This window comes from Perna viridis, chromosome 10 (assembly GCF_037379345.1).
Source record: "Perna viridis isolate PV_CMFRI_1.1 ecotype Kerala chromosome 10, ASM3737934v1, whole genome shotgun sequence".
Taxonomy (NCBI): domain Eukaryota; kingdom Metazoa; phylum Mollusca; class Bivalvia; order Mytilida; family Mytilidae; genus Perna; species Perna viridis.
In genome coordinates this window covers 41,814,302-41,840,070 of record NC_142454.1, presented here as the reverse complement: position 1 = coordinate 41,840,070, position 25,769 = coordinate 41,814,302, and the positions used below count along the sequence as shown (strand labels likewise).

At 34.1% G+C, this 25,769-nt stretch overlaps 1 protein-coding gene across 3 annotated transcripts; it reads right to left on the bottom strand.

The window, feature by feature from the left end:
- Positions 1 to 286: 286 nt before the first annotated feature.
- LOC148605947 (uncharacterized) lies at positions 287 to 25,611 on the bottom strand. Of its 3 annotated transcripts, XR_015916007.1 has the most exons (3): positions 25,415 to 25,611; positions 8,670 to 8,763; positions 5,472 to 5,606 (listed from the first exon to the last, which is right to left on the bottom strand). XR_015916007.1 is itself a non-coding variant. In XM_088549425.1 (2 exons), the coding sequence occupies exons 1-2, from the start codon at positions 25,426 to 25,428 to the stop codon at positions 3,686 to 3,688; spliced, it is 1,935 nt and encodes a 644-aa protein (XP_088405551.1). In that variant the 5' UTR covers positions 25,429 to 25,611; the 3' UTR covers positions 287 to 3,685. The 3 variants fall into 3 exon arrangements, 2 of the variants coding, with proteins under 2 accessions (XP_088405551.1, XP_088405550.1); XM_088549425.1 differs by lacking the exon at positions 8,670 to 8,763 and having other exon boundaries at positions 287 to 5,606; XM_088549424.1 differs by lacking the exons at positions 8,670 to 8,763; positions 25,415 to 25,611 and adding an exon at positions 14,477 to 14,611 and having other exon boundaries at positions 287 to 5,606.
- Positions 25,612 to 25,769: the final 158 nt, after the last annotated feature.

Here is a 25,769-nt window from a genome sequence, read left to right as displayed (position 1 = left end):
TTTCTGCTGTATTTTACTATTATGTACAGAGTCATCTCCCTTTATTTTGAATTCTAAGTACATTCTATGTAATTCATATCTCTCATGAACAGGGTTTATGAAAAACTACATGTCAATTTCTCTTTAAATTACTATAACGATCAAAAATACAAATATTTAGACTTCCAACCATGAATCACATTTTGCATGATTCTTAGCTAGAGTACTAAAACATCTAAGTACATGTGTACATGTATCTACTTTTCCATTCCAGATTTTATGAGGCATGCATTTATGATAAACAAAATTAATTTAAAATTTGTTTATTACGATAATAGGTATGGTGAATATGCCAAAGAGACAACAACCCCACCGGGATGAAAACTGTCAGCCCAAGGCCACCCATTGGTCTTCAACAAGGAGACATGACACAAAAATATAATTTTTAAACGTTTATATTTATAAAAAAAACTATAGTTTGTTCAGATACGAGTATATCAAACGTTTTCTCATCAGGTTAGCGCTAAATAAAAATGATTTATTTGCGTTACCACGTCGACCTAATTAATATGCATTAATGAACACCGGAAGTAACACCAACTTACCATATATGGAAATGCTACGTCATTGGTTCTCAATCTCCATTTGGGTGCATCGAAAATGTATACACGTCACGTGCCCGGAAAAAGCAAATCTTCAAAAATAGCTTGTATGCAGAGTGGGACAATGATCTGTGTATGACCGCGAAAGTAAGTAGACTAAAGTTCTTCTCGTTTTCTGTCAGCTTTTCATTTTCGTTAGGCATACATACCCCTGTGGCGAAAACTCAACTACGTACCGCACTATTTTTAGGACTTGAACAGGAAGGCACTAAAAATAGTAGTGACACTCTGTGTATTGTTCTCTCTTTGCCTCTGGGTTATATCAATTAACATGTGGGCGGCATCTTTTTTCTTTACATGGTTCGGCGCCTCGTGACACAGGTGTCGACGCAGGTGTATGACTTCGATAATTGAAATATTATTGCATTTCTTTCGTCTTACAGCCCCGTGCAGGTCCGTGTGTCAAAAGAATAGGCTTGTAGCAGCGCTAAGCGTGTCGTAAAAGGTGTCTAAATAGTGCTCAGAAACCTAGCCGGAGGCTAGGCGCTCTGCCCACAGAGCAACTGGGATGTGTGCCCCAGGTGGTGGAATGGGGTACCCCTGGCGTGTTACATGCAGGGGTTGTCAGGCTATAATACGGAAAACCTGACTGCAGACCATAGTGGTGCACCGTGTTGGAAAAGATGCCACGTTCCTCGCACGTTAAAGAACCCTGCTGTGGTATTCGATAGGAGTAGGAACCTTTGCGCTCCGCCACAGGAGGCGAAATTGCCCAACCCTACCAACCCCTCCCTTTTATCTTGTGGCAATCAAAATTAGTCGACCCCATTATCCTTGGGTCCCATCCCTTTTTTCATTTCATCATCATCATTTCATGTTCATTATTATCGTCCCTTTCATGTTCATTGCCTGAATATAGCTGAAATGTTGCTGCTCGGGCGTTAAACACCAACAATCCAAATCTTTTGTTTTACGAATTTTTTAAATAAAACAATTTACATGGAGAATTTGACACAATACACAAGTTATAGCGGGCGACCCTAGGTGAGTTTAAGGGAGCTTTTCTGGTAAGATCAATATTTTTTTATAGGTCAGTTAAAATATTTAATTTAACAAAAAAAAACATTTAGAACATGAGGAAGCTTCAGCACGAAACCTTTATGGGTTCTCAAATAAAATCAATAAAAAATAAACATGTTCGTATCATCCTATGCTTGCGGAGTACTGGTACACTTGTCAGGGGTAACGTTCCGTAAAAAAGGGGTGAAATCAATATTTTCTTTGAAGGTCGAGATCGGAGCAGTTTAAATCTTTAAATGTGAATTTAATCTACTTTATGTAAAACGTTAAATCGAGCATGACAGAACGTGATGAAATATTTCCATGTAATCTTCGAAAAGAAGTGGTGTCGTCTCTCTATGGATTCTAGTCTTCTTCATACATGTGATAGTTAAATATTTTTGTCATTGTTTATCATTTTTTTTTCTCGAAGTTGTTTAAAATGATACAACTGTAAGTATATATTCGCTGGCAATCCAAAACTTTCAATATTTTCACTCTCAGTTGTAAAATCATAAAAAAAAATTGCACAAGCCCCTCGCATTTCAACCACTCGATCTATGAAGTGACCAAATGTCTGTTTAAAATTCGTTTGGCTCGGGTCATCGTCAATTTTGAATCAATTCAAAAATGTATCTTCAATTAAATGACGTAAGCGACTACAAGGGGTGTTTTATGATATATATTAGGTGTAATAAATCAGATAAACCAAAAATTGAAAAAAAAAATTGTGTAATGTCTCCTTGAATTGCCAATTAAATTGCAAATATGAAATCATAATTCAAACAAAAAATAAACCTGTGCACTAAACAGAGAAACCTGCCTTAACCGAACCCTGAATAATCTGAAAACCTGTCTAAACTGGACGCTTAAAGTTTAAGTGTAGTATATGTAAATGAACCTTGGTAAATCGAACACTTATTTCACTATATATTAATATTAATGTCCTAAAGGTTAAGACAGGTTTTACTGTAAGTTCATTGAAAGTCAAAGTTCAACCAGTGGTAGTTTTTTCTTATTTGTTCGGAGTATTTAGTCTGACTTAAGTCGGGTTACATTTTTATTGCATGCATGTACTTCTTTTTTTAATCACCACGTCTCTACATTTCGAAAAAAATTCTAATTTTCATTGGAATGGAAGAAATGGACCTTTAGCGAAGTTAACTGCGCCTTCATTGTTTATGTCCAATGCATTTCATTAAAAATATCGAAATGGCAAATCTAGCCTTCATCTATTAAAATTACACCGTCAAAGTGATCGGATTTCGTTGACCATGTCTCATCAACTGCCTGATTCTTAGAGATTGCTACATAATTCTATATAAAAATGCAATTTGTGGTGCGTCATTGCATCAATCAATTAATCACACACTGTTTTTTATCTACCATTCCGCTAGCTAATTAAGTAAACACTACCGCGAGTGAAATACATGTATGAATGTTACATCTAGTACTTAGTATTTCACTCTGAAGTAATGATAAAATACTATCACCTTTTCTAAAGAGTAATCAAGCGAACCATGATTCTAGTGGAAACCAAAAGAATGTAATATAGAGACAAAGACCAGACATGGAAAAACAAACACAAAAAAGAACATAAAATAACTAAAATAATACGTACAAAGTTACAAAAAATAAATGAGTAACTTGGACTCCACCAGAAAATTGGAGCATGGACCAGGTGCAACGATAGGGTAACCGTCCTCTGCTTTTCTAGAAACACCCGCCGAGTTGCGCATAAAAGTCAAGTCCGGGCAGACGAAAGAGGAAAAGAAAACTATGACGCGTTGAATAAATCAGTTTTCATGATGCATATGAATACATCGTAACGATCCACGAGTTCATGATGTACTTCCGTAGTGATGGCTTCAATCTGGTAGCAACATAACCCTGTTGCAGAATCCTTATTGTAAAATGTCAAGGTCTTATTCTAGTTTTAAAATGGCAGACGTATTGCCAACATCTACTTCCAGTTGCATAAGCTCCATATCTTCGAATATGGTTGGTTTTGAGGATAAGTAAGTCCTTTTGAATGCGAATCACTATCATTTATAACAGTAACAATATTTTCGTAATTCTTCATGTTCTTTTTCGATACACTTCGGAGCATCTCCATATTTATTTACTCTACTTATAGAACTTTCGTCTACGTTAAATGTATTAGTGTCAACGCTGTTAGTGATTGTTACCTCAAATAATCCACGTCCGGGTAAAGTATAAAGTGTTATCTGGTATGTTATGTCACTAATTTTAGTACCGTCGGACATATCGGCGTTACGGCCGTCTGCATCTTTAGATTTTTTAAATTGTAATAAGTTTCTTTCTGGTAAAAGCATTTGTGCATGCAATACTTTATCTAACTTCAATTTAGCACATAAGTTTCTATGTGGTTCTGTGAGGTCATTTAAAGCTTTAACAACATGATTTGCCACGGCATTAACTTCCGTGTCTTCCGCGGCTAATATCTGCCAGTTTAGGCATGCGCACCAATGCTTTTCGATTCTTGCATGCTCACATGTTCGAGACTTTGGAATATTTTTGAATAAACTGATCCCTCGTTTCTTAATATCCCCTGACCCAGGCCCACTATAGTTAAGTATATCCTTAAATGTTGAGTATATATCAAATGGTGTCGTTAGTCGGTCTGCATTTGATAATAAATTATCATAAGCATCTCTGTATTTCGATTGAAACCATTTCGGGAAAGCAAATCCGAAGAACGGAAGTCTTTCCTCCTGCTTTCCTTGTAATGTCGATCTTAATTTGCTGAATCTTGCTCCATGATCACTCATTAAAATTACAAGTGTATTTCGTAAGTAATTTCTTTCGTTCAAAAATCGTAATGTATCGTAAAGATCCTCGTCAGCTAATTCTGCTAAACTATTATCCGCATGACTAAGTTCATTATGAAAACCGAATGCAAATTTCGGACTTTTGTCATACATAGTGTAAAAATCGCGTAACCAGTTCATGAATACAGTCGATCTCCTTTTACTTCCAAGGCATAACCTCTTATTCTTTTTCTCGTATTCTCCATGGGATGTAATATGAAAGGTCCTCATATAGTGATCAGTAGGAGTTTCATTGAACCCCACCATACGATAAGTAAAAGTTCCCATTTGTGGACTGTCTTCTGCCCAAGCTGTAACGTAACCTTGCCTTTGAAAATCTTTCCATACAAGTGGATAAACATCAACGAATTCTTTCTTAGTTAACCGTTTTAATGTGGGCGGAAGTTCCAGCTCTGTTTTCCCTGTAAATATTGGAATGAGAGCTTGTGGAGTTCCGTCCCCTACAATGTTGTAGCCGTTTAAAATTGTACCTCCTAAAGTCTTTGTGAAATATTCATAGCTCTTTTTTAATTTTCGAATATATGTCATATGTGAAATTGAGTCGAATCCTAATATCAAAACATCTAAACCTAAACCGGAAGTGAAACTTTGAGGTTTCTCGTGAAACTGTTTAACAAAACGGATACCCGCATGCGTATTATCATACGTTTTACCGTCATTGGCCTTGCATTTAGCTTTGAAAAAATCCCATTTTAACGTCAATGGAATTGAATCAGTCAATTTGACAGTTTCTTTGTCTGTGTTTCTAAAATCATTTATTCGGTCATAATACGTAATATCACATGAAATAATACCATGTCTTTTTATAGCTTCCGGTGTAATATATACTGATCCATTTGAAATAGTTACCCAGTCTGGGTCATCCGCGCATGTTATAGGTTCCACAGAATGAAAGTATTTCAAAAAGTCCTTTTCAAAGGGATTTAGTTTGGGTTGAACACAGCCTTGGGGTTCTTTGTATTTTGTCCCATTTTTTACAGCCCCACGATGTATTCTTAGGTATATTTTCGTCGGATCGTAAGTGTCAAACGACTTGTATATCGAGCTTAGGATATAAAGTCCTGTAAATATCAAACTGCCCACCACCACCACTCGACGCAATGCTCGTGGCGATCTACAAAATATGATGGAATTCAAATTATGTTTGTTACTTTTTATCTGTTTCTTAAGCATCTACCATTTTATTTAGCGAGTGGGGGACTGGTATTTTTCCTATTACTTAATAAAGCAGATTTTCAAATAAAGAATCGATGTATTGATTTCGATTGCTGCTGAAATATAAATAAAAATGTTGCATTACGCGAAAAAAATATTCCGACATCAAATCCGGGCCCCCACCCCAGGTCAAAAATGGTCGGTGCCTTATAATTAATATACAACTAATTAATAATAAAATTTGATTTGTAACAAGACTTTAGATGATTGGTTGTTTTTAATGCAAACTAGATTAGAATTTACTTTGTTGAAGGAAGTAGACCAAGGGTAAGGGACTCTTAAAAATCATTGGAACTTTTGTATGCAGCATTTCACATCAATTTTATGTAAGCATCTAATTAACTTGGATTGATTTTATTCTGCTTTAAACAAAAGCTTGAGGGGTTTTGGTGAAATATGATACAAACATATAACTGATTTCAAGATTTATGTCCCTTGCTCTAGGTATACCTCCTTAATGTTTTTTTTATACTATGAGGGAATGTGTCTTTTCGGTCGACAGAGGACATGAGGAGGAATGTTTTGATTCTAATGAATCATATATATAATTGAGAGCCGCCCCTTGGTGTCTGTTGTCGACCGACAATACTCTCACAAAAGTTCTTTACTTAAACAATAAAAAATGAAAGAAAAAATAAAACTATTATGACTATCCAAGACAACTAGAATTCCGCCTCCTTTCACTGGACAAATTTAATTTTGGAACAACTTAACTTCGTTCACTCAACTTAAAACAACAAGTTTTTAGACGTCCAGTATACAAAGATACATTTACTATATGTAAATTTGTTTAAATATAATAGAAATTCAACTGCTGTTTTTGTGAACAAAATATTGGTCTTTATACAGAATTTCAACTTCCGGTATATAATTAATTGCACGTGCTTCAAAAATAAAACCATTTTTGTATAGGCAGAGTTGTAATTTGAATTGTATAGATCATCCTTACTGAAAATGCTGAGATTTATCTGAAGTGAATGTTTCATACGGATTTAGTGGTCTAATTCGAATATTTATTTATTTAATTACAAGTGTGGACACATGCGCATATTGTCTGAGGATTCATATGGAATAAAACACATATGGTCTGAGAATAACATGTGGACATGGTTCCCGAACCGTGTCTCTTCACGTTCTTATTTGCAGACCTATGAACCATGATACATGCATATTGTGTTAAAATTTCGGAGATCGATTTCTGTATTCAAAATAAGAAAAAAATCTTGTAAATGAAAACGCTATTGATTTTGGTAGAAATTTGTTGGCAGTCGAGATCAAAGTTTTCCAAAAACTTTTTTTTCTGTAAAAATCAAGTTTCTGGGGGATAAGACCTTGCGAGCACAACTACCATCTCAAAATTTTCATTCACTTTTACTCAAATTATTGTCAAAACATCAGAAAAAACACTTGTTTCTGGCCCGTAATTTCTAACTTGTTCAAGCCATAGCCTCAGAAATTGATTCAAGTTTTTCTATGGTGACATAGTACATGTATCTTGCGGTATAATTTTAAAAAGGTCTAATTATACTCTCTGTGCAAGTTTTGTCTGGTCATCAGGAAAATGCTTGTTTTTTTGTCCTTTCTTGCTAAATCGTTCAAGTCTTAACCCCCAAAATCAGTCCTAGCCTTATATATATAATATACTTTATAAGTTTACATCTGCCTGAAACGGAACTTGGATACATGACAGATAAATGAAAACACTATTGATTTTGGTAGAAATTTGTTTGCAGTCAAGGTCACAGTTTTCCAAAAACTTTTTTTCTGTAAAAAGTTATTGGACGATAAGACCTTGCAAGCACAACTAACATCTCGAACTATTTTTCGTTAGAAGAAATGAGGTCGTGAAAAGTTCACATCTGATTAAAAATGTCACAGGGAAATATTTTTTTCTCTAACATGGGTACGCAACTCGGCTTGTGCACCCTGGTGCAGTTCAATTTATTCGAGTTATATTCATATGAAATGCCTATTTACCTTTTTGGCATCTAATTCCACAACGGTCTGGGATAACACCCAACATCTGTACCAACTATGTCTTTGTGGTTTTAAACTTTGTTATAATTTTATAAACTTCAACCAACTAATATTCATGCTACCACACAAAAACAAATGTTTACAGACGACGACATGACTGACGACAACAGGGCCATACCATTAAACCATTAAATTGGTGGCCACATAAAACATCCGTATAATAAATAAAAAGCTTAACGGAGCGCAGCATGATACGACCACAGTGGTCAAAACCTGAGCAGTTGAGGCAAGTGGGAACACAATATTAGTTTTTTACACACTTACATGTAAGCATACCAACTAATATTCATGCTATCACACAAAAAAAACCCAAATGTTTACAGACGACATGACTGACGACAACAGGGTCATACCATTAAATTGTCGACCACATAAACATCTGTATAATAAAAGCTTTGCGGAGCGCAGCACAATACGACCAAAGTGGTCAAAACCTGAACAGTTGAGGCAAGTGGGAACACAATATTAGTTTTTTACGCACTTAAGCATGATGACTTACAATTCATTATGTACACAACTGTTTTGGGCACTATATTGCACAAAATTTTCAAAATCAGACCAACATTTTCTTTTTCCTTCCTTGGGGGTCTCGTTTGACCCCTTATAACTTGAAAACCATGTAAATTGATACAACCTCATTTCTACTTCCTAAACCATTTCTCTACTTATTATGCTTAAGCTCAAAATGTTGATGTTGAAAATCAAAATATTACCATTTCCAATGGAGAAATGTCTTAAACCAACCATTACAGAGGGAAAGTCTTGAGTGATACACATACATGTACATATATATAGAAAAATGAAAAATAATCAACAGGTTTGCCAAGTAACGATTTTTTTCATGTTTTTACATGTATTTAATAAGTGTTTTGATTTCAAAAGCCAGTAAACTCTTCATATACTTTTGTACATATATAAAACATACTTTATTTAACAAAACTAAAACAAGAACTCAGGTACATTGTACTATGTTGTGTAGCTTCGTCTTCTGAGGAATCATGCCTCACGGCTGTTTGTTCCTGGAATTTTAATTAGATACAAAAAAGTCATATGTACCCGGATAAGGTTCATAAAATATTTACACACAATTACATGTACATAAAGTGATAGTTTCTATATTAATCCGAAATTAAACAAAAAATGGTAAGTGAAGTATTATAAAAGATTTTATATGGTAAACATGATGAAAAAGAGTGATGAACTTACATGTACATTGTACTTTAATGTGTACATAACCTCTATATGTATAATGTACAGGGCAACTTCAGACTTCATGTTACAGTAAATGGGCAGCCAATGGGATTATTCCAACTTAAAAGATGTGTTTTGCAACAAATCGTCGAAAGTACCTACAGTTGAAGTTCATATAAATGATATATATGTACGTGTATGGTACATAAAATCCTAATAGACCCTTTTGTGCTAACTGTGCATGGGATAGTCAATGAACATGCGTGGGGCATGCGGAATATACACTTCCGCGAGGAAAATTCTTTTGTTCTACCCAAGCCCTACATCGCGGAAGTGAATATTGAGCATATTCATCAACTTAACACAAAAGGGTCTATCATGACGTATCCAAAGATATGTGAAAAGAAAGTTTTTCTTCCAGCAGAATATGAAGAAATATGGACCATATTAACTTGTGTTCTTAATAAAATGCAATTTGAAGAACCTGCCTACCTCCGGGTCTGCTTTGTGAGCATTTTTCCATTTAGGTACATCATTACCTTTCGACAAATATGGCCTAAATTTCGCTACTAATTTTCCTCTGACTACAGACAAACCTGTGCATCTTATATTAATATTTAAAAATCAATACAAAAGCAGTTTAAGCATTTTGAAACGGGTGAATGCGCGCTTTTTAAACATTTTAATGAAGGATCTCGAGCGATCGTAAATATACTATAAAAAACAACGGATATGGTATATCGCAGCAAATTCACCACGTATTATGTAGGCAACGAACACTTTTTCCTGAGGAAAGTGGGGGTGGGGGACTGGGATTTTTTGTCTGATACATTTTTGTGAGACATTTTTTTTGCTCTAGCGCAAAATCATTATTTATATTTCAGCAGCAACCGAAATCATTTTTTTTTTATTTGAAAATAATATTAAGTAATTGGGAAAATATAGAATCATTTTTTTTCTGTGGATGAGTAAAATACGAAATTTCTCCAAAATTTGAAACCATTATATTTTTTTTTCAAAAAGATCTCAGGCCCCTCACTAAAAAATGACCGGTGCCTTTAATCCAAAACACTCTATACAGTAAGCACCTTCAGAGGTCACCATATGGTCTTCAACAAGTGTAAACACGCAAGGAAATACTTTATACAGGTCTTATTTTCTATATTTGGATTATCTCTATATAAGGAAAATGGATGTTGTGAATATGTCAAAGAGACTGCAACCCCACCGGGATGACAAAAATGTCACCCCAAGGCCACCAATGGGTATTCAGTGAACGATGAGGTAACCATCATGTTCTCACGTAACTGTAAATTGCAAAATGTTAAGGGATTGCACACTTTATTTTAAGAATTAAACAACCATTCAGGGGAGTATCTAGACACTTTGAAAAGGGGTGCCAGCGGGGATTCCTCAGAAAAAAGTGGGGTGTGGTGCCTTGACATTATTTACCATTTTTTGTCAATTTTACACATGAAATGACGAATATTCCAATGAAAAGGAGAATTGCTAACCCCCTGTCCCTGACCCTTGTCTGAATATAGCTGAAATATTGCTGCTCGGACGTTAAACCCCAACAAACAAACAAAACCCCCTGACCCCTCCCCCCCCCCATTTGGTTCCACCACTGTAATTTGATTTATATGGGGATGGCTAACACATCCTTTGTTTTTCGAAAATATATGCCCTGTCTTTTTTCTTCGGCAAATTTTATGTTAATTATATGAACAATGAAGTATTAGGACAGTAAGAGATCTATCCCTTTTATTCCCTACGGTCTGCCCTGCTTTTTTTGTTTTTTGTTAAAAAAATTTGGACCCTGCCTTTTTATTCCAAATTTCATCATAGCCTGCAGGTTCACTAAGTAGGATAATCGATGTTACATGGTACTAACACGTTTTTGCGACTAAAGTATTTTTTTTTATTTTATTTTTGCCAGTGGCGGATCGAAAGCATGTTCACCCCCTAAATCAAATTAGGAAATTATTTTTTTAAGCATGAAATCTTGATTATTAGCATATTCTACTCCCCCCGATCGAATGGAATTTAATTCTATTAACGCCCCTCCTCAACTTGAAATCCGGATCCCTCCTAGCTAGCAACTATTACTTACTATAATAGTACACTTGCAATATCTCTACTTCTGCAATGATACATTAGCACAACTAATGATTACATGTATGTATACGTTTGGGCAACTGGCAAAAAAAAAAAAACAAAGGGCAAGGTACACTAAGGGATGTTTACTCGACTGAGTTTCTTAGCGTGACAATATAATAATCATTACTAATCTGCATTTTTGTTATGGACCGACACTACCATATTCGAATTCATAGTTAGTTCTTGTTGAGTAATTACAAGCCAAATGTAGTAAAAAAACTCAAGTTTTTGCTAAAATAGTTATAATGTGGAACAAATTTGATTATTTTTTTTCTAATTCGTGTTGCCTGCATCAACGTAGATCCATCGAACCTTCATGATCTCTGATGAAATAGACAGCAATGCTTCAGAAAATCAAGATATTACATGGGTCTACATTCAATTTGACGCAGACATTTATAATTCATATAGAATGAATAACTCGCTTCCTGCTTTTGTAAAATTAAGAAAACGAGCTATTTTGACCAATAATTATGACTTAAATATGCAGTACAGATAAGTTATAAATGTAGGCGACCTATCTTTTTTTATAGGAATCATATTTTTTCATTTGCTCAGAAACTGCACATGGAAATACAAGTAAGAATATATTTCATGATACTTATTGTGTATTCATGTCTTGCTGTGATTTATATTTTACCTAATATACCTTTCACAACTGGCATGTACATACAAAAGTGTATGTTATCCCTGCTCTTTTTGTCATTAAGGATACATGCCATTGGAAAACAACAGACAGTAAAAATGGTAGGTGTCAGCAAATTAATATGTTGGATAATTAAGTTAGTAAATAATAAAATTCTAAACCACTTATATAGCAGTTCTTTATTTAATAGTGTTATGTATTGACTAGTAAAGTCAGTCACAAGACATCAATTAAAAAATGTCTATTTGAAATTGTTTTTTTTTGTAAACACCTTGTTCATTTTTTTGTTGTATTTTAAAGCAATAAAAAATATCAAAAGAATAAATTGTCTGGAAAGAATTTTTCCAACCCCTTAGAATCTAGATAATGAATACATGTACATGCCACTGGAGGTATTGTATCTGTCAATTTATGATATTTCAAAGAATTTTTTTTTCATATTTTAGAAAATTATTTGATAATCTCCTTCCACAGTCAGTGTTAAGATGTTGCGAACAAACTTTGGAAATTCCTTGACAGTCCATTTGGTTCCATCTATTTAAGACAGGAAATGTGTTCTTTATATCATATACATGTATATCGTTATAAACACAGTGGTATGTGTGTCTTGGTGTATGCATGCATGTATCTCAATTTACATGTTAGTTTATGTTATTATAATAGAGGATTTATTTACTGGTGGCTGTATTTTTCATATGGATTTTTTTTAAAAAAGGTTCCAGTATTGGACAAAACTAAGAACAATTAGCAATATACAATGTATTTCATGTTATTCAAGACAGCTATGCACTGCATAGTGATGGTTCTACATTACAAGAATATTTTCCTTGTGTATAGTGAGCCAAAGTGTACAAAAAGCTATATTTTATACAGGAAACATTATTTTCTGAAAAAAGAATATTTTTTTAAAAATGCAATGTTGATATTAAAAAAACTTTCAAATTCAATTGACAACAATATTAGAAAATATAAAAAAGAAATTTTATTATAAGAAAATTAATTTACCACAAGAAATTGATTTTTTTTATATATATAAAAATGAATTTCTAATGTCAAAAACTAAAATTTTAAGAAATGAATTCTCAATATTAAAAAAAATAATATCTTTTTCAATATTACAAATTTAGTTTTTATATTCAAGAATCAATATCTAATACGAAAATGAATTCATTGTAATAAAAATGAATTTCTAATTCCATAGACTTGTTTTTAATTACAGGTTAATGCTAATACTCGGCGGGTGTTTCTAGAAAAGCAGAGGACGCTTACCCTACCGGTGCACCTAGTCCATGCTCCCAGTTTTTAGTGGAGTCCGAGTTGCTCATTTACTTTTGTTACTTTGTATGTATGATTTTAGTTACTTTATGTTCTTTGTTGTGTATGTCTGTTTTCCATGTCTGGTCTTTGTCCCTGGATTACATTCTTTTGATTACCGCTATAACCTTGGTTCCCTTGATTACTCTTTCTGATATTAAAAAATAAAAAGTTAATATTAAAATGTATTTTTTGTCCACTTTGGCTTACAAGTAATTCTGGTACAGATGAGTGCAAGACATTGTTTAGACATATTTAATTGAATATATGGGTTGAAACTAACTGTTGGGAACTTCAAAATACTTCCATACCGGGTTACTTCCCTTGCTCGATGCGTAATTTAGAAAAAGATGACAGAATAGCATTTCACACCAGATTATGACTGCAAATTCTGTGAAGTAGTCTCAGATTTCGAATACTTTAGCATGTTGAAATTTCTAAGCTGATCAGAATTGGACAGTGAAGATATCTTATTTTTGCCGGCAACCGACAAAAATTTCTGACAAAGGGGTATGTGACTTGGACAGAATCATTCCTGCTGATTAAGTTCGCTGATTTGAATGGATAAATATGTAGATAAATGATCAAAGATTTGAACGTTTATTTTTTGTACCGATGGTAATGGAAATGGTCACATGAAGCGAGTTTCCATCAGAAATCGTGCCACTAAAACATCGCCATTCTGACCACGATTTGTCACGTGACTCTGGCAAATGAAAACGACGCCATTGTCGACTTTGCTGTTCGGCTTTTAAGTCACATAGTAATATCACAAAGGGAAAGAGTGTATGTAGTAGTGTGAATAGGTGGAATGAACCCGTCCGATAGATTAATAACAATCAACAACCAAAAAAAAAAACATGCAGGTAGAACTCTGAAATGGTAGAGTTTTTTTTTTTTTTTTAACAAAATGCCCATCCAACACTGTGATAAATGCTCACTAAATTGTTACACCCAATTCCCCATTTGATACCATGCACCTTTTGACCTCTAAATTGATTTGGATCAAAAACTAAAATAGGGGGTGCACAATGGGAATATGAAATAAAGATTCTGCGAAAAAATCATTTCCTTTCAGTGGTGTAGGAGGAGTAACGAATAAGAGATGGGCTCCCACTGTGTAACAGAAGGGATACAAACCCACTTTGCAATTGAGGTATAACGGTTCAGATATTGGCACTGTGTTAATTTACATGTACTCATAAGGCCGACCAGTTTAAACACACTAGCATCTTTTTAAGAGCAACTCTGAGAATACTAGAAACGTTATAGAATCACATTCATTTCCGTTGTTCTAATCAAAATTTGCAGATGCAAATAATCATACTGTAACCTAAGAAAAAGAATTTCCCTAGTGTCGAGTAATATATGATGATCGATGTACTGTTTTTTTTTGACACTGAATCGCAGTTAGAACCTACCTTAATCGCATGATTGTAAGGCAATTAGTATACCAAACATACTCAAAAGAATTACATTGCATAAGTAACATTCCCCATGATTTCTCCTAGAAAAATGTTAATTGTATATATCGATCTGCTGCATGTCTGATCAAGGTAGCCTTAGTCATATTCAGCGGAACGGCACAAACTCAGGAATTAATACAATGAATATGTAAATACAGATGGCACATGTATTAGTCTGAAACGTAGTAAGAAATTGTGGAGAGTTAAAAATATTTATCTAGGCCTGGGTTTCATGAAATAATCTTAACTTGAACATTTCCTCAAATCCCTGATTGTTAGGGTATTACAATTGGATTTATAGGGTGTGGAAAAAGGTGGGGGGGGGTGAAATATGACATAAGAAGGCAGGAATGAAATGTTCAAGAAATGTAAATGCAGAACAAGCCATAAGAAAGAATGGAAAGGTAATATCTGTTATTGTCCTAATTATCTTTGCTTATACTGAAAAAAAAAGTAATTCGCAAAATAAAAAAGTCAGGATCTGCATTTTCTCAAAATAAAAAGACAGGATAGAAAATTCGACACTAGCCTTCCCCCATAAAAATCAAATGGTCGCTCCCTACTTCTAGGCACAATTTACACGTGGCTCGATCTCTCTGAAGAACAGTCAGGAAATATCTTCACTGACAGAACCGTTGTTCTGTCTTGATGAAAATCACACAGGAGGTGATTCATACATATCAAAAACTCACAGAATTCAGTTTTATTTCTTGTTTAGAAACAGTTATTGATCACATAACCAGTCTTAGTTTTCTTTTGGTCGTTGGGCTTTTTTGACAAAAATTATATAGATTGTACATGAAGTTGGCACTTTGCAAGAGTTATCGTTCTTGATTTGCTTTTGATTTGGTTGATTTTAGTGGGAGATGAATGTACGTTTTTCTCAAAAGTGCAGATCTGAATGAGGAAATGATTATTGTAATGTAAAAATATAGTATATTTAGACTGAAAAACTGTTGTTTGGGGTTTTTTTTACACCATGAATTAAATTATCATTGGCACTGTCTGAACTTTATGTGGTCTGGTACTTACAGTTAATGACAGGGTCTTACTCACAATGTCAGACAATTCTTCCCAGAATAATGATAGTTCTACCCTTAATTAATAGAAAAATAGCTGATAATAATACATGTCAAGTTTAGAGCAATGATCAGGGTCTGTTAATTTTAAATAGCTAAAACAAACTAATATCATTTTTGCATATAGGCCAAATAAGAAAATAAAATTATAATACATGTAGATTATCATCACCTCTCAACCTGACAATTTTCACCCTCCCTAAAATGTTTTATTTGGATTTTTTGTTGATGAAATTCTTACCAAATGACAGCAATTTTCACTAAAATTGATATTAAAAAAATAATAAATCGCCCACCCAAACTAAAATCTGAATAAAACTGGATGAGAAACTGAAAATGTTTTTATTATGGTCTAAACAGTAACCGGAAATATTTAGCTGGTACAACATATACATGATTTCTTATTTAGATGCTTCTACCTTTTAAATTCATATTTCAATTTGTTTTTCAAAATCACCTTAACAATATCCTAACAAAGTCTATGGATAGAGGGAATAGGGGGAATGGGGGAATCGAGGCAATAGATGGAATGAATTACGTTAATACTAGATTTACTACCAAATCTACAAAAATCATTGACATATCAGAGATTGTTAATACGGAGTTAATTCATTCAACAAAGGCCCGACAAACTAGAACCCATCTTGGCAGGGACTGATACAGAAACCAAACTGGTGCCCCTCCTTTTAAAGCGTCTGGATCCGCTCGTTAGAAGGGCGGGGCTTCCGATCAAGAAATATAAAAAAGGGTTCCAGATTCTAGCGGAAATCAATAGAATTTCTGCTTTTCTAGAAACACCCGCCGAGTTGCTCATAAAAAGTTGAGTCCGGGGTAAACGAAATAGGAAAGGAAAACTATGACACGTTGAATAAATCAGTTTTCATGGTGCAGATGGATACACTGTAACGATCCAGGAGTTTGTGATGACGACCATAACACTTTGTAGTTATGACTTCAATTTTGTAGCAACATAACCCTGTTCCAGCGTTTGAATGAATATTCAAATTGAGAATTATCGTATTTTTCAAGTAGATCATATCTATAACACGGAATAATATTTTCTGTTATCTTGAAAATCTTATAGCACTACACAGGCAAAATTATTTCACATGATTTTCACCTGAGCAAATAAACTAAGTGACAGTTCACGTGAAATTCGGGTGAATGGAGCCTTTATGTGAAATTCACACGAAATGTTCACATAAAATTCTTGTTTAGTGAATTTAACATGAAAATCATGTTAATTTCATGTGAATTTCACATGAATTTCACGTGAAGCTCGATTAACATGAATTTCACGTGAAAAATATTTGCCTGTGTATGTATTTTCATTGAGCAAATGGTGTTAGAAAAGATGTAAAAAAATATTTAAAATGAATTTTTAGCATAAAATTAGACATGGTTGAATTACAAACATTAATTTTTAAGTCTCTTTCATAGGGGGCACAGATGACGGGAAATGCTATAGAAAAATGCAATGGGAACGAATTTTAGTTCTTTAAATATTACAAAAAGGTTTGATGAACCCCAGTTTTCATTTTGAAATATTATAGAATGTTAGACAAGTGTTCTTTATACAAATTATTCCGAAATCATATACACCAGTTATCGGAACACAATCCAGCATAGCCCAAATGATTCAGAACCCTTTCACTCTCGGTCAATTTAACGACTGGATTATTTGAGTTCAGTCGAGCAGTTCATTGTTACAAATGAGTTTTATGCTGTTTTCACGGTTTTAACCTATCCTTATACATGTATTAAAAAATACAAAATCGAAAGAAATGATTTATGCATGACTTTAATACATCATGTGCGGCAAAAACATTCCCCATTTTTAAGCTCCTGGAATAATTTTAAATAATATGTACTTGGGGTCGGGAACCCATCAAACAAACGATGATTTTTTTTTCAGTTTACATATACTATATTTTTCATAACAATAATCATTTTAGCATTCAGATCTGCACTTCAGAGAAAGCCATACACTCATCTCCAGCTAAAATCATCCAAATCAAAGCAAATCAAGAACGATAACTCTTGCAAAGTACCAACTTCATGTACAATCTATATAATTTTTGTAACAAAAGCACAACGACCAAAAGAAAACTAAGACTGGTTGTGTGATTAATAACTGTTTCTGAACAAGAAATAAAACATATTTCGGCGGGTTTTTGATATGCATGAATCACCTCCTGTCTGATTTTTAGAAAGAGTATTACTTAAAAATTGATCTCGTATCGCTCCTGGTGTTCCTTTATGGAAGGGGATATTCGCCATAAATATGTTCATGCGTTTCTTTTAACTTTGTTACTTTGCAAAAGTCACAAGTTAAAAGTCAAAAACTTAATTTCACGGGTTCAAAAATTGTGCCGAAAGCTCTATGGGGGATAAGTTCAAGAAATGTTTCTTTCGAACTACACGAAAGTTAAAGAGAGCATAGTGTTGCATGAAAAAAGCACCACATCTGCGTTTGTTAGCCAACGTTCCGAAACAAACGAAGATACATCGAGCACGGACATTGGATAAGCTCAATTTCTGTATTCTTTCTTGTCATTGATTCAATCACTGGTTAACTGAGCTCAGTTAGCATCCCCTTTCGGAACTCTCTTATCTTAAGTAGTTTAAATGAGGGCGTTCATACCAAAGACTTTCAAATTTACAGTCACTATTTCTTTTCAACAGTTGAACACGTGTCGTATATATATGGAAGGGATTTACCACTACATACAGTACATGCAGAGTCTGAATAATTTGCGACTTCTACAAGTAGTAGTTTAGCACAATATAAATCTGGCACGATACGGCTTGTTCAATTTTTATCAGAACTACTTGCTTGACCAAACGCTCTCATCATTGTAGCCAAATAATGTATTGATTCAACTACCTCCACCGGGTTCTCACCCATTTAAAAGGACATAATCAGTTGTGTATTTTTCAAGGGTAAAGCATTTTGAAGTGTAGCTTTCTATGACAGAATTGGTTTGACATTATATACTTTACAATTCCTTTAAAAATTGAATTTAACATAATCACATACAAACAAATGAAACAAAACTGAATGTCAAATATTTATTGATATCGGTCACGTTGTGGTAAATTAATGTGGTACGGATCCCGGTCAATTTACATATACATGTAATATAAGAAAGACTTGAAAAATGCAAGTTGCCTCTTTCCCTTCTTTAGGAAAGTCCATAGAATATTTTATTTTTTTAGATCGCTGTTTGTAATACAGTATCCCAGTGTTGTCCTATTCCTAAATCCAGGAGTTATACGTTAAAACGACTGGGATTGAGTATCATCTCCTTGTCATGCACATAGAACGCGCACAATGAGGATAGGAATAAACACTGCTCATTAACATGTACTTGGTGTGCACATAAAACACGCCTTACCGGCTACAATGAGGCTACATATAAGCACTGATTTTCATCTCTCTAAGTTGTACATTAATGCGTATCACCGGCTATAAAAAGGATAGGTATATGCACAGTGTATCATCTCTCTAGTTTGCATATAAACTTGTCTCACCTATTACAATGAGGCTAGGTAAAAGCACAGTGTGACATTTCTCTAGTTTGCATATATAAACTTGTCTCACCTATTACAATGAGGCTAGGTAAAAGCACAGTGTGACATCTCTCTAGTTCGCATATAAACTTGTCTCACCGGCTACAATGAGGCTAGGTATAAGCACCGTGTATCATCTTCCTAGTATTCACATCCAAGTGTTTCACCGACTACAATGAGGATATCTATAAGCACAGTGTGTTATCTTTTTAGTATTCACATAAACGTGTCTCACCGGCTACAGTTAGGATATGTATAAGCACAGTGTGTCATCTCCCTAGTTCGCATATAAACTTGTCTCACCGGCTACAATGAGGCTAGGTAAAAGCACAGTGTGACATCTCTCTAGTTCGCATATAAACTTGTCTCACCGTCTACAATGAGGCTAGGTAAAAGCACAGTGTGACATCTCTCTAGTTCGCATATAAACTTGTCTCACCGGCTACAATGAGGCTAGGTATAAACACAGTGTGACATCTCTCTAGTTTGCATATAAACTTGTCTCACCTATTACAATGAGGCTAGGTAAAATCACAGTGTATCATCTCTCTAGTTTGCATATATAAACTTGTCTCACCTATTACAATGAGGCTAGGTAAAACACAGTGTGACATCTCTCTAGTTCGCATATAAACTTGTCTCACCGGCTACAATGAGGCTAGGTATAAACACAGTGTGACATCTCTCTAGTTTGCATATAAACTTGTCTCACCTATTACAATGAGGCTAGGTAAAAGCACAGTGTATCATCTCTCTAGTTTGCATATATAAACTTGTCTCACCTATTACAATGAGGCTAGGTAAAACACAGTGTGACATCTCTCTAGTTCGCATATAAACTTGTCTCACCTATTACAATGAGGCTAGGTAAAAGCACAGTGTGACATCTCTCTAGTTCGCATATAAACTTATCTCACCGGCTACAATGAGGCTAGGTATAAGCACAGTGTGTCTTGTTTATTCCCGTTGGTTGGACATTAGTGATATTAAAATGTAATGGTCATGTCATTTGTATACAAATAGACCCATCCTTTGCTGAAGATCATATTACTGATTTTAATTGTGATTTTGCTTACATTTTTTTTCAGATCATGAATGTTCATAAATCTTTGAAATGGGGAGAATGTAAGGTCTGTTAATTCATGAACTTCTGCATAGCTGCCAAAGGATTATATCAGGATCATTATCCTCACTGTAATGTTAGAATGTTAGGGTCATTATTTAACTGATAATGTTGAAAATCTTGGTAAAGCTTCAGTTAGTCAGGTCATCATACCTTATCCTGGTAACATATCATGTCGTCAGAGCAATGGGGTGATGAGCTAAATTTCCTGGTGTGACCTGCTGAATCTTATGAACTATTGACAAGTCATAATCAATGGTTGCTTACACTTCCAATGGCAATGTAAAAATTGATATATCCTGCTACATAGTTACTTAAAGCTAGAAAAAAAAACATGTTATAATAATTAAGCCACAAAAGCACACCATGTAAATATAACATGTTTTTTTTTCTAGCTCTAAGTAACTATGTAGCAGAATATATCAATTTTTATCATTTGACATTCATTTGACATTCGATTAACATTACATTCAATTTCATTAACGTTCAATTTCGATTTAAAAAAAAGTAATTTCATAGTTCATAGACTTGGCAGTCGGGGCCGGTTTGACATAAAACTAATATTCGCACTGACTGTTTGCCCCCTTAACCCGAAGTGTATCAAACAGCCACTATATAGGGGTTGTAGTACTCGAATAGGGCAACAATTGACATCCAATTAATACTCAATTCCTTTAGATTGAAGTCGCTCACCGGGGCTCAAAGTTGGCGGTCGGGGCGATTTTGACACACAACTTTCATATTTATATTTGCAACGACTTTTACCTCCCTTAACCCAAAGTTTACCAAACAGCCACTATATAGGGGTTGTAGTGCTCGAATGGGGCAACAATCGACAGCCAATCGATACTCGATTTCTAGAGACTGAAGTTTCTCACTTGGGCTCAAAATTGTATTGTTAGACAAAATCAGAAGTGCGGGGACAATTACAAAATCCCCAAAACAGACATACACAACACAAACAACATACAGTAACAAACTTATACCACACAAAAAAAAACTCAAAATATAAATGAGTGACCCAGACTCTACCAAAACCAAGTATGGGCCAGGTGCATTGGTTGGGTAATCATCCTCCGCTTTTCATGAAACGCCAACTGATTCATTCGTGATGTCACATCGGATAATGAACGAAAGAGGAAAACCATGACGAAGTATGTCGAAGGAAACGGGGGTGTCCTCATGGGTGAGATGGTGACGCAATATTTGCCGACAAGTTTGTGATGACGATCATTTGGAGGAATAATCAAAGTCTTGTGCAACATAACCTTGTTTTAACAGCTTCACTCTAAGAAGCTATGCGCAGTAAACAAAGTCCATGTATTTACGACAAACTCTGGAATAGTGTATCAACTGTGAAATGTATAGGCCGTACATAATTGTTTATCTTTACAAATGGAACAAGAACTAATTTAAAATTTGTGAGGGGACATGACTATGAAATAATGCTTTATGTATTATCTCACAAAAATGGCTTAATACTTTATCTCTTTTTCAGAGAGTCGCAATCAAAGTGGTTTGCCAAACGCGGTATCAATTGGCACATAAGTGTGGGAAGTTTTAAAGTGAATGGAGAATTGTCAAGTCACACTATTATCCATCGCTTTGACAATGCTACACAAGATGCCATTACTTCCAATGTCATTCTACTTGATACCTTAAGAAGACTTCAAAAGATAAATCCAAACTTAAAAAAGGCGTACATAAGATCTGGTAATGCCGAATGTTTCCATAGCTATCCATCAATATTTGGAATCAAGGGCATTAATAAAGAAAATCCACTTACAGTTAAAAGAGTTGATTTTGTAGACCCTCAAGGAGGAAAGTCAATTTGTCACTGATGATAAAGTTGTTTCAACACCTCAGGGGCAACCCACCACCTCACCAATGACATTTACGCTTCTTAAGAAAGTTTGGGCTTTGAAGACCAAAAGGGAAATTAAAAGATTCTCAAAAAAACAAAAGCAATTCATGCAACAGAAATTTGACATGGATGAAAGATGTCTCGAATGAAATGAGAACTGTTAGAGATAAAACTGGAGCAAGAATATTCTCAATAGAAGATTTCCTATCCGCTTCACAGATTGCAAGCCATTTTAGCCTTTTTGTGTTTGTTAAAGATAAAACGATGTGTGGAAACAATACCTGAAGAGGCTGCTGAATTTGAACGCCAATTTGATGAAATCAGTATGTTAGCAAAACAAAAACAATAGTTTTAATGTAGTAAGGGCCATTTCAACTGGGTCGGTAGGCAATGCCCAAAACATCTATATTTATTGTTGGCCTGATAAGAAAAATTTTCGTCACACTTTTCTCTGACCCGATCAATTAGAAATTTTGTTTTCCTTTTATCAGCAATGAAGCGCATCCTGGTAGAAAATTAATGATATGGAAAAATGTGTACTAGACGAAATAACACCAACTCCTTTCTTATATTTAAAATTTTAAATTTAGAGTTTCCGTCTGAATTCATAAAATTCATAATGCTCTGAATGCAAGAGTACCCAACTATAAAAGCTAAAGTATAGTACATGGTATAATTTTAGCTTGTATCTTTTACTTCAATAGAAAATCGAAGGATGTGGTTTGAGTGTGTAAGTGATATTCAGCTAGTAAGCTATGAATTAATGTATAATACTGTATCAGGGTAGATCTCAGGTAATAAGTAGCTGTCTTTGTAAGAATCATGCAAAATCTGAAAAATGTGATACACCCCAAAAAAGGCTACATATTTTTATTTTTGTAATTAAGTTATGAAATGTGTAATTATTCATTCAAATCTATCTGCTCTTAAGAGATAATCAACATTAAAAATGCAATAGATTCAATTGTATTTGAGTGTCATTTACAGAGTTATCTCCCTTAAGTTTGAATTCTACAGTGCATACTATACAATTTTTATCTCCTATGAGCACGGATTATACGAAAAACCAAATGTTAATTTCTGTTTACTGAAGCACTTGAAACAAAATACCAAAAATAAAAATATGTAGGCTTTCCAACCATGTATCACATTTTGCATGATTCTTAGCTAGAGTGCTACATAAATATAATCATACTGACGTAGAGCCAAAACAATACAAGACCAGTACAATTTCATTAGATGAAACATTGTAATTCACCCTGGAGACCAAATTCAAGACCAAGATGAAAAGTCAAAAGGTAAGGCCATACCGTACACCACTCAATAATCTCTAATTGTCTATTACAAGTCAAATACCATATTTGACAAGAAAAAAAGAAACTGATACAATGATATCTACATTGCATGGAACCTTATTATTCTTTATTTGGTTAAGTCATCAAAGGTCAATTGTGCTGATAAACATGAGACGACATTAATAGCAGTAGCGGATCTAGAGAGGGTTTTGTGGGTCAAAATGAGCCCCCCCCCTTTTCGTTGGAAAATTTGTATTTTTCTGCAAAAATGGACAAAAATTGGTATGTAACCCCCCTTTAATCATGAACCCTGACAGGATTAGCCCCCTTAATAATTTTTTGGATCCAACTCTGAAGAGTTATTTCAACTTAAAAATGTTAATTCATATATGAAAAATAATCCTGATAAGTCATACAGGACAAAACATTGGAATTTAAAAAAATATTGGTCACGTATCATAAAACGTTATTTGACCTGGAGATCAAAGGTCAAGGTCAAAAAGGAGTTCATGCAACACACGTGTAGTGCATCTTTCTACATACAAAATGCAACTGATATCGTATACCTCATGAGTGGGAAAATGTTGGACTAACAAACATTTTTTGAGGATCAAATTATTGAATATTTTTTTAAATTTTCAAGCGAAAATATGCCATTTTCACGTTGCATTATTTTTAAAATCGAATGAAGCTTACCCATTTTATTTTTTGCAAATCAATCAATGGGACCATACTTATTCATAATACACCTTACCCACAATTAACACCTGTCCGGATATTTCTGTGTGAGAATTTAAAATTGCCCCACTTTGACGACTTTTTTCAATTTACAAAAAACAAGGGGTATTGGAGTTGCCATAGCAACGCTTCAAAGAATTTAAAAAAAATATTTTTCTCAATTCCTTAGAAGAGATATGTTAAAAAGGTGGAACTACAGTTTAAATGACTTTAAGGTCTATCTTGTATGACTGAAAAGATATTTAAAACAGCCTTTTTCAAAGGATTTAAGTAGAATTTTGGCCCGTAGCTACGGAAATGTACTATGTTACCATTGAAATCATCTAAAACAAATAAACTATCAAGCATTTTAGCACGTTAATTGTATACTTTTGTTTAAGATATCACAGTTTAAACAGCATTTATATATATATATATATATATCCAACGCCATTTAAAAAATGGTAATCTAACATAAATTATACGAATTGTGTTTTTTTACGGAAATTTTAGTGGGTATGAGGTACCATTCTTTAGCGTAATTGAAAGATGCGTACAAACTACAAGTTACAGTGCTAAAAAATGCATTTCACGAATTAACATTTAAACAATATTCGATTAACAAAGAAAGAAAATACAGAGAACAAATGAGCAAGTAACAAAGTTAAAAGAAACGCGTGAACATATTTATGGCGGATATCCTCCTTCCATATTCCCTTGCCTATATTTTTTTTGTTTGTTTGTTGTTGTTGTTTTTATTTTCCTGTTTTATTTTTTTTTAATTTATTGTTGCCAGTACCGATGCTTCTACGCTGTGTGCTAAAAATAACGAATCGATGACAGTGCAGTCTGATGAATTAGAAAATGCAAGACATTACACTTCCCTGTATTTTATCGTTTAACAAAGAGGGCTGGGTTAAATTACAAATTTATATGTCACTTATTACATTATAGGCGAATTTTGTATTCCATCCATGGCAATGACAAAAAGAGAGATGTTGAGTATTTTTACATGGAAGCAACCATTAACTTAATAATAATAATAATAATAATAATAATAATAATAATCTTTTGGAAACAGAAATGTTATCATTATCTTAACTCTTATCACTACTTTTATCATAATCTGACGACTAAGCAAAACTAGACTTTTGAACATGAAATATGATATAAATTATAGCTTCTAGTAAACCCATGGATAGACAAAACACAGAATCTCCTTATGACAATTACTCTACCAACCTTTTGCGAAGCATTATAGAACGATTGTATCTGAAAATCTCGTATCGAAGTCCTTTTTAAACCCTGCTGATTCGGTGCATCATCACACATAAGTTAATACATCGGAATTCATTGACACACTGATTGCAAATTGGTGTTTTTTTCTTTCTTTTTTAAATATTCTTTCTCGTTCGAGTTTTATTACTACATTTCAGGTGTTCTCAACCGAGACTGTAATAGTATCATTAAATATGGATTACATGTATAACTAGCGTCACACACACAGTCTGTGCAAATATAGCATGGACTTATAATTATGTGTATTGCGTAGATTTATTTACGAAACAAGAAATACATTAATTACTTATACTTGCTA

Bases quoted from the DNA above. Each gene is read 5' to 3' on its own strand.
- LOC148605947 (XM_088549424.1), bottom strand. From the start codon at position 14,547: ATGTTACTTATGCAATGTAATTCTTTTGAGTATGTTTGGTATACTAAT. The intron at 5,607-14,476 runs GTAGGTTCTAAC...CATATTTTGTAG, and splicing joins CTTACAATCATGCGATTAAG to ATCGCCACGAGCATTGCGTC.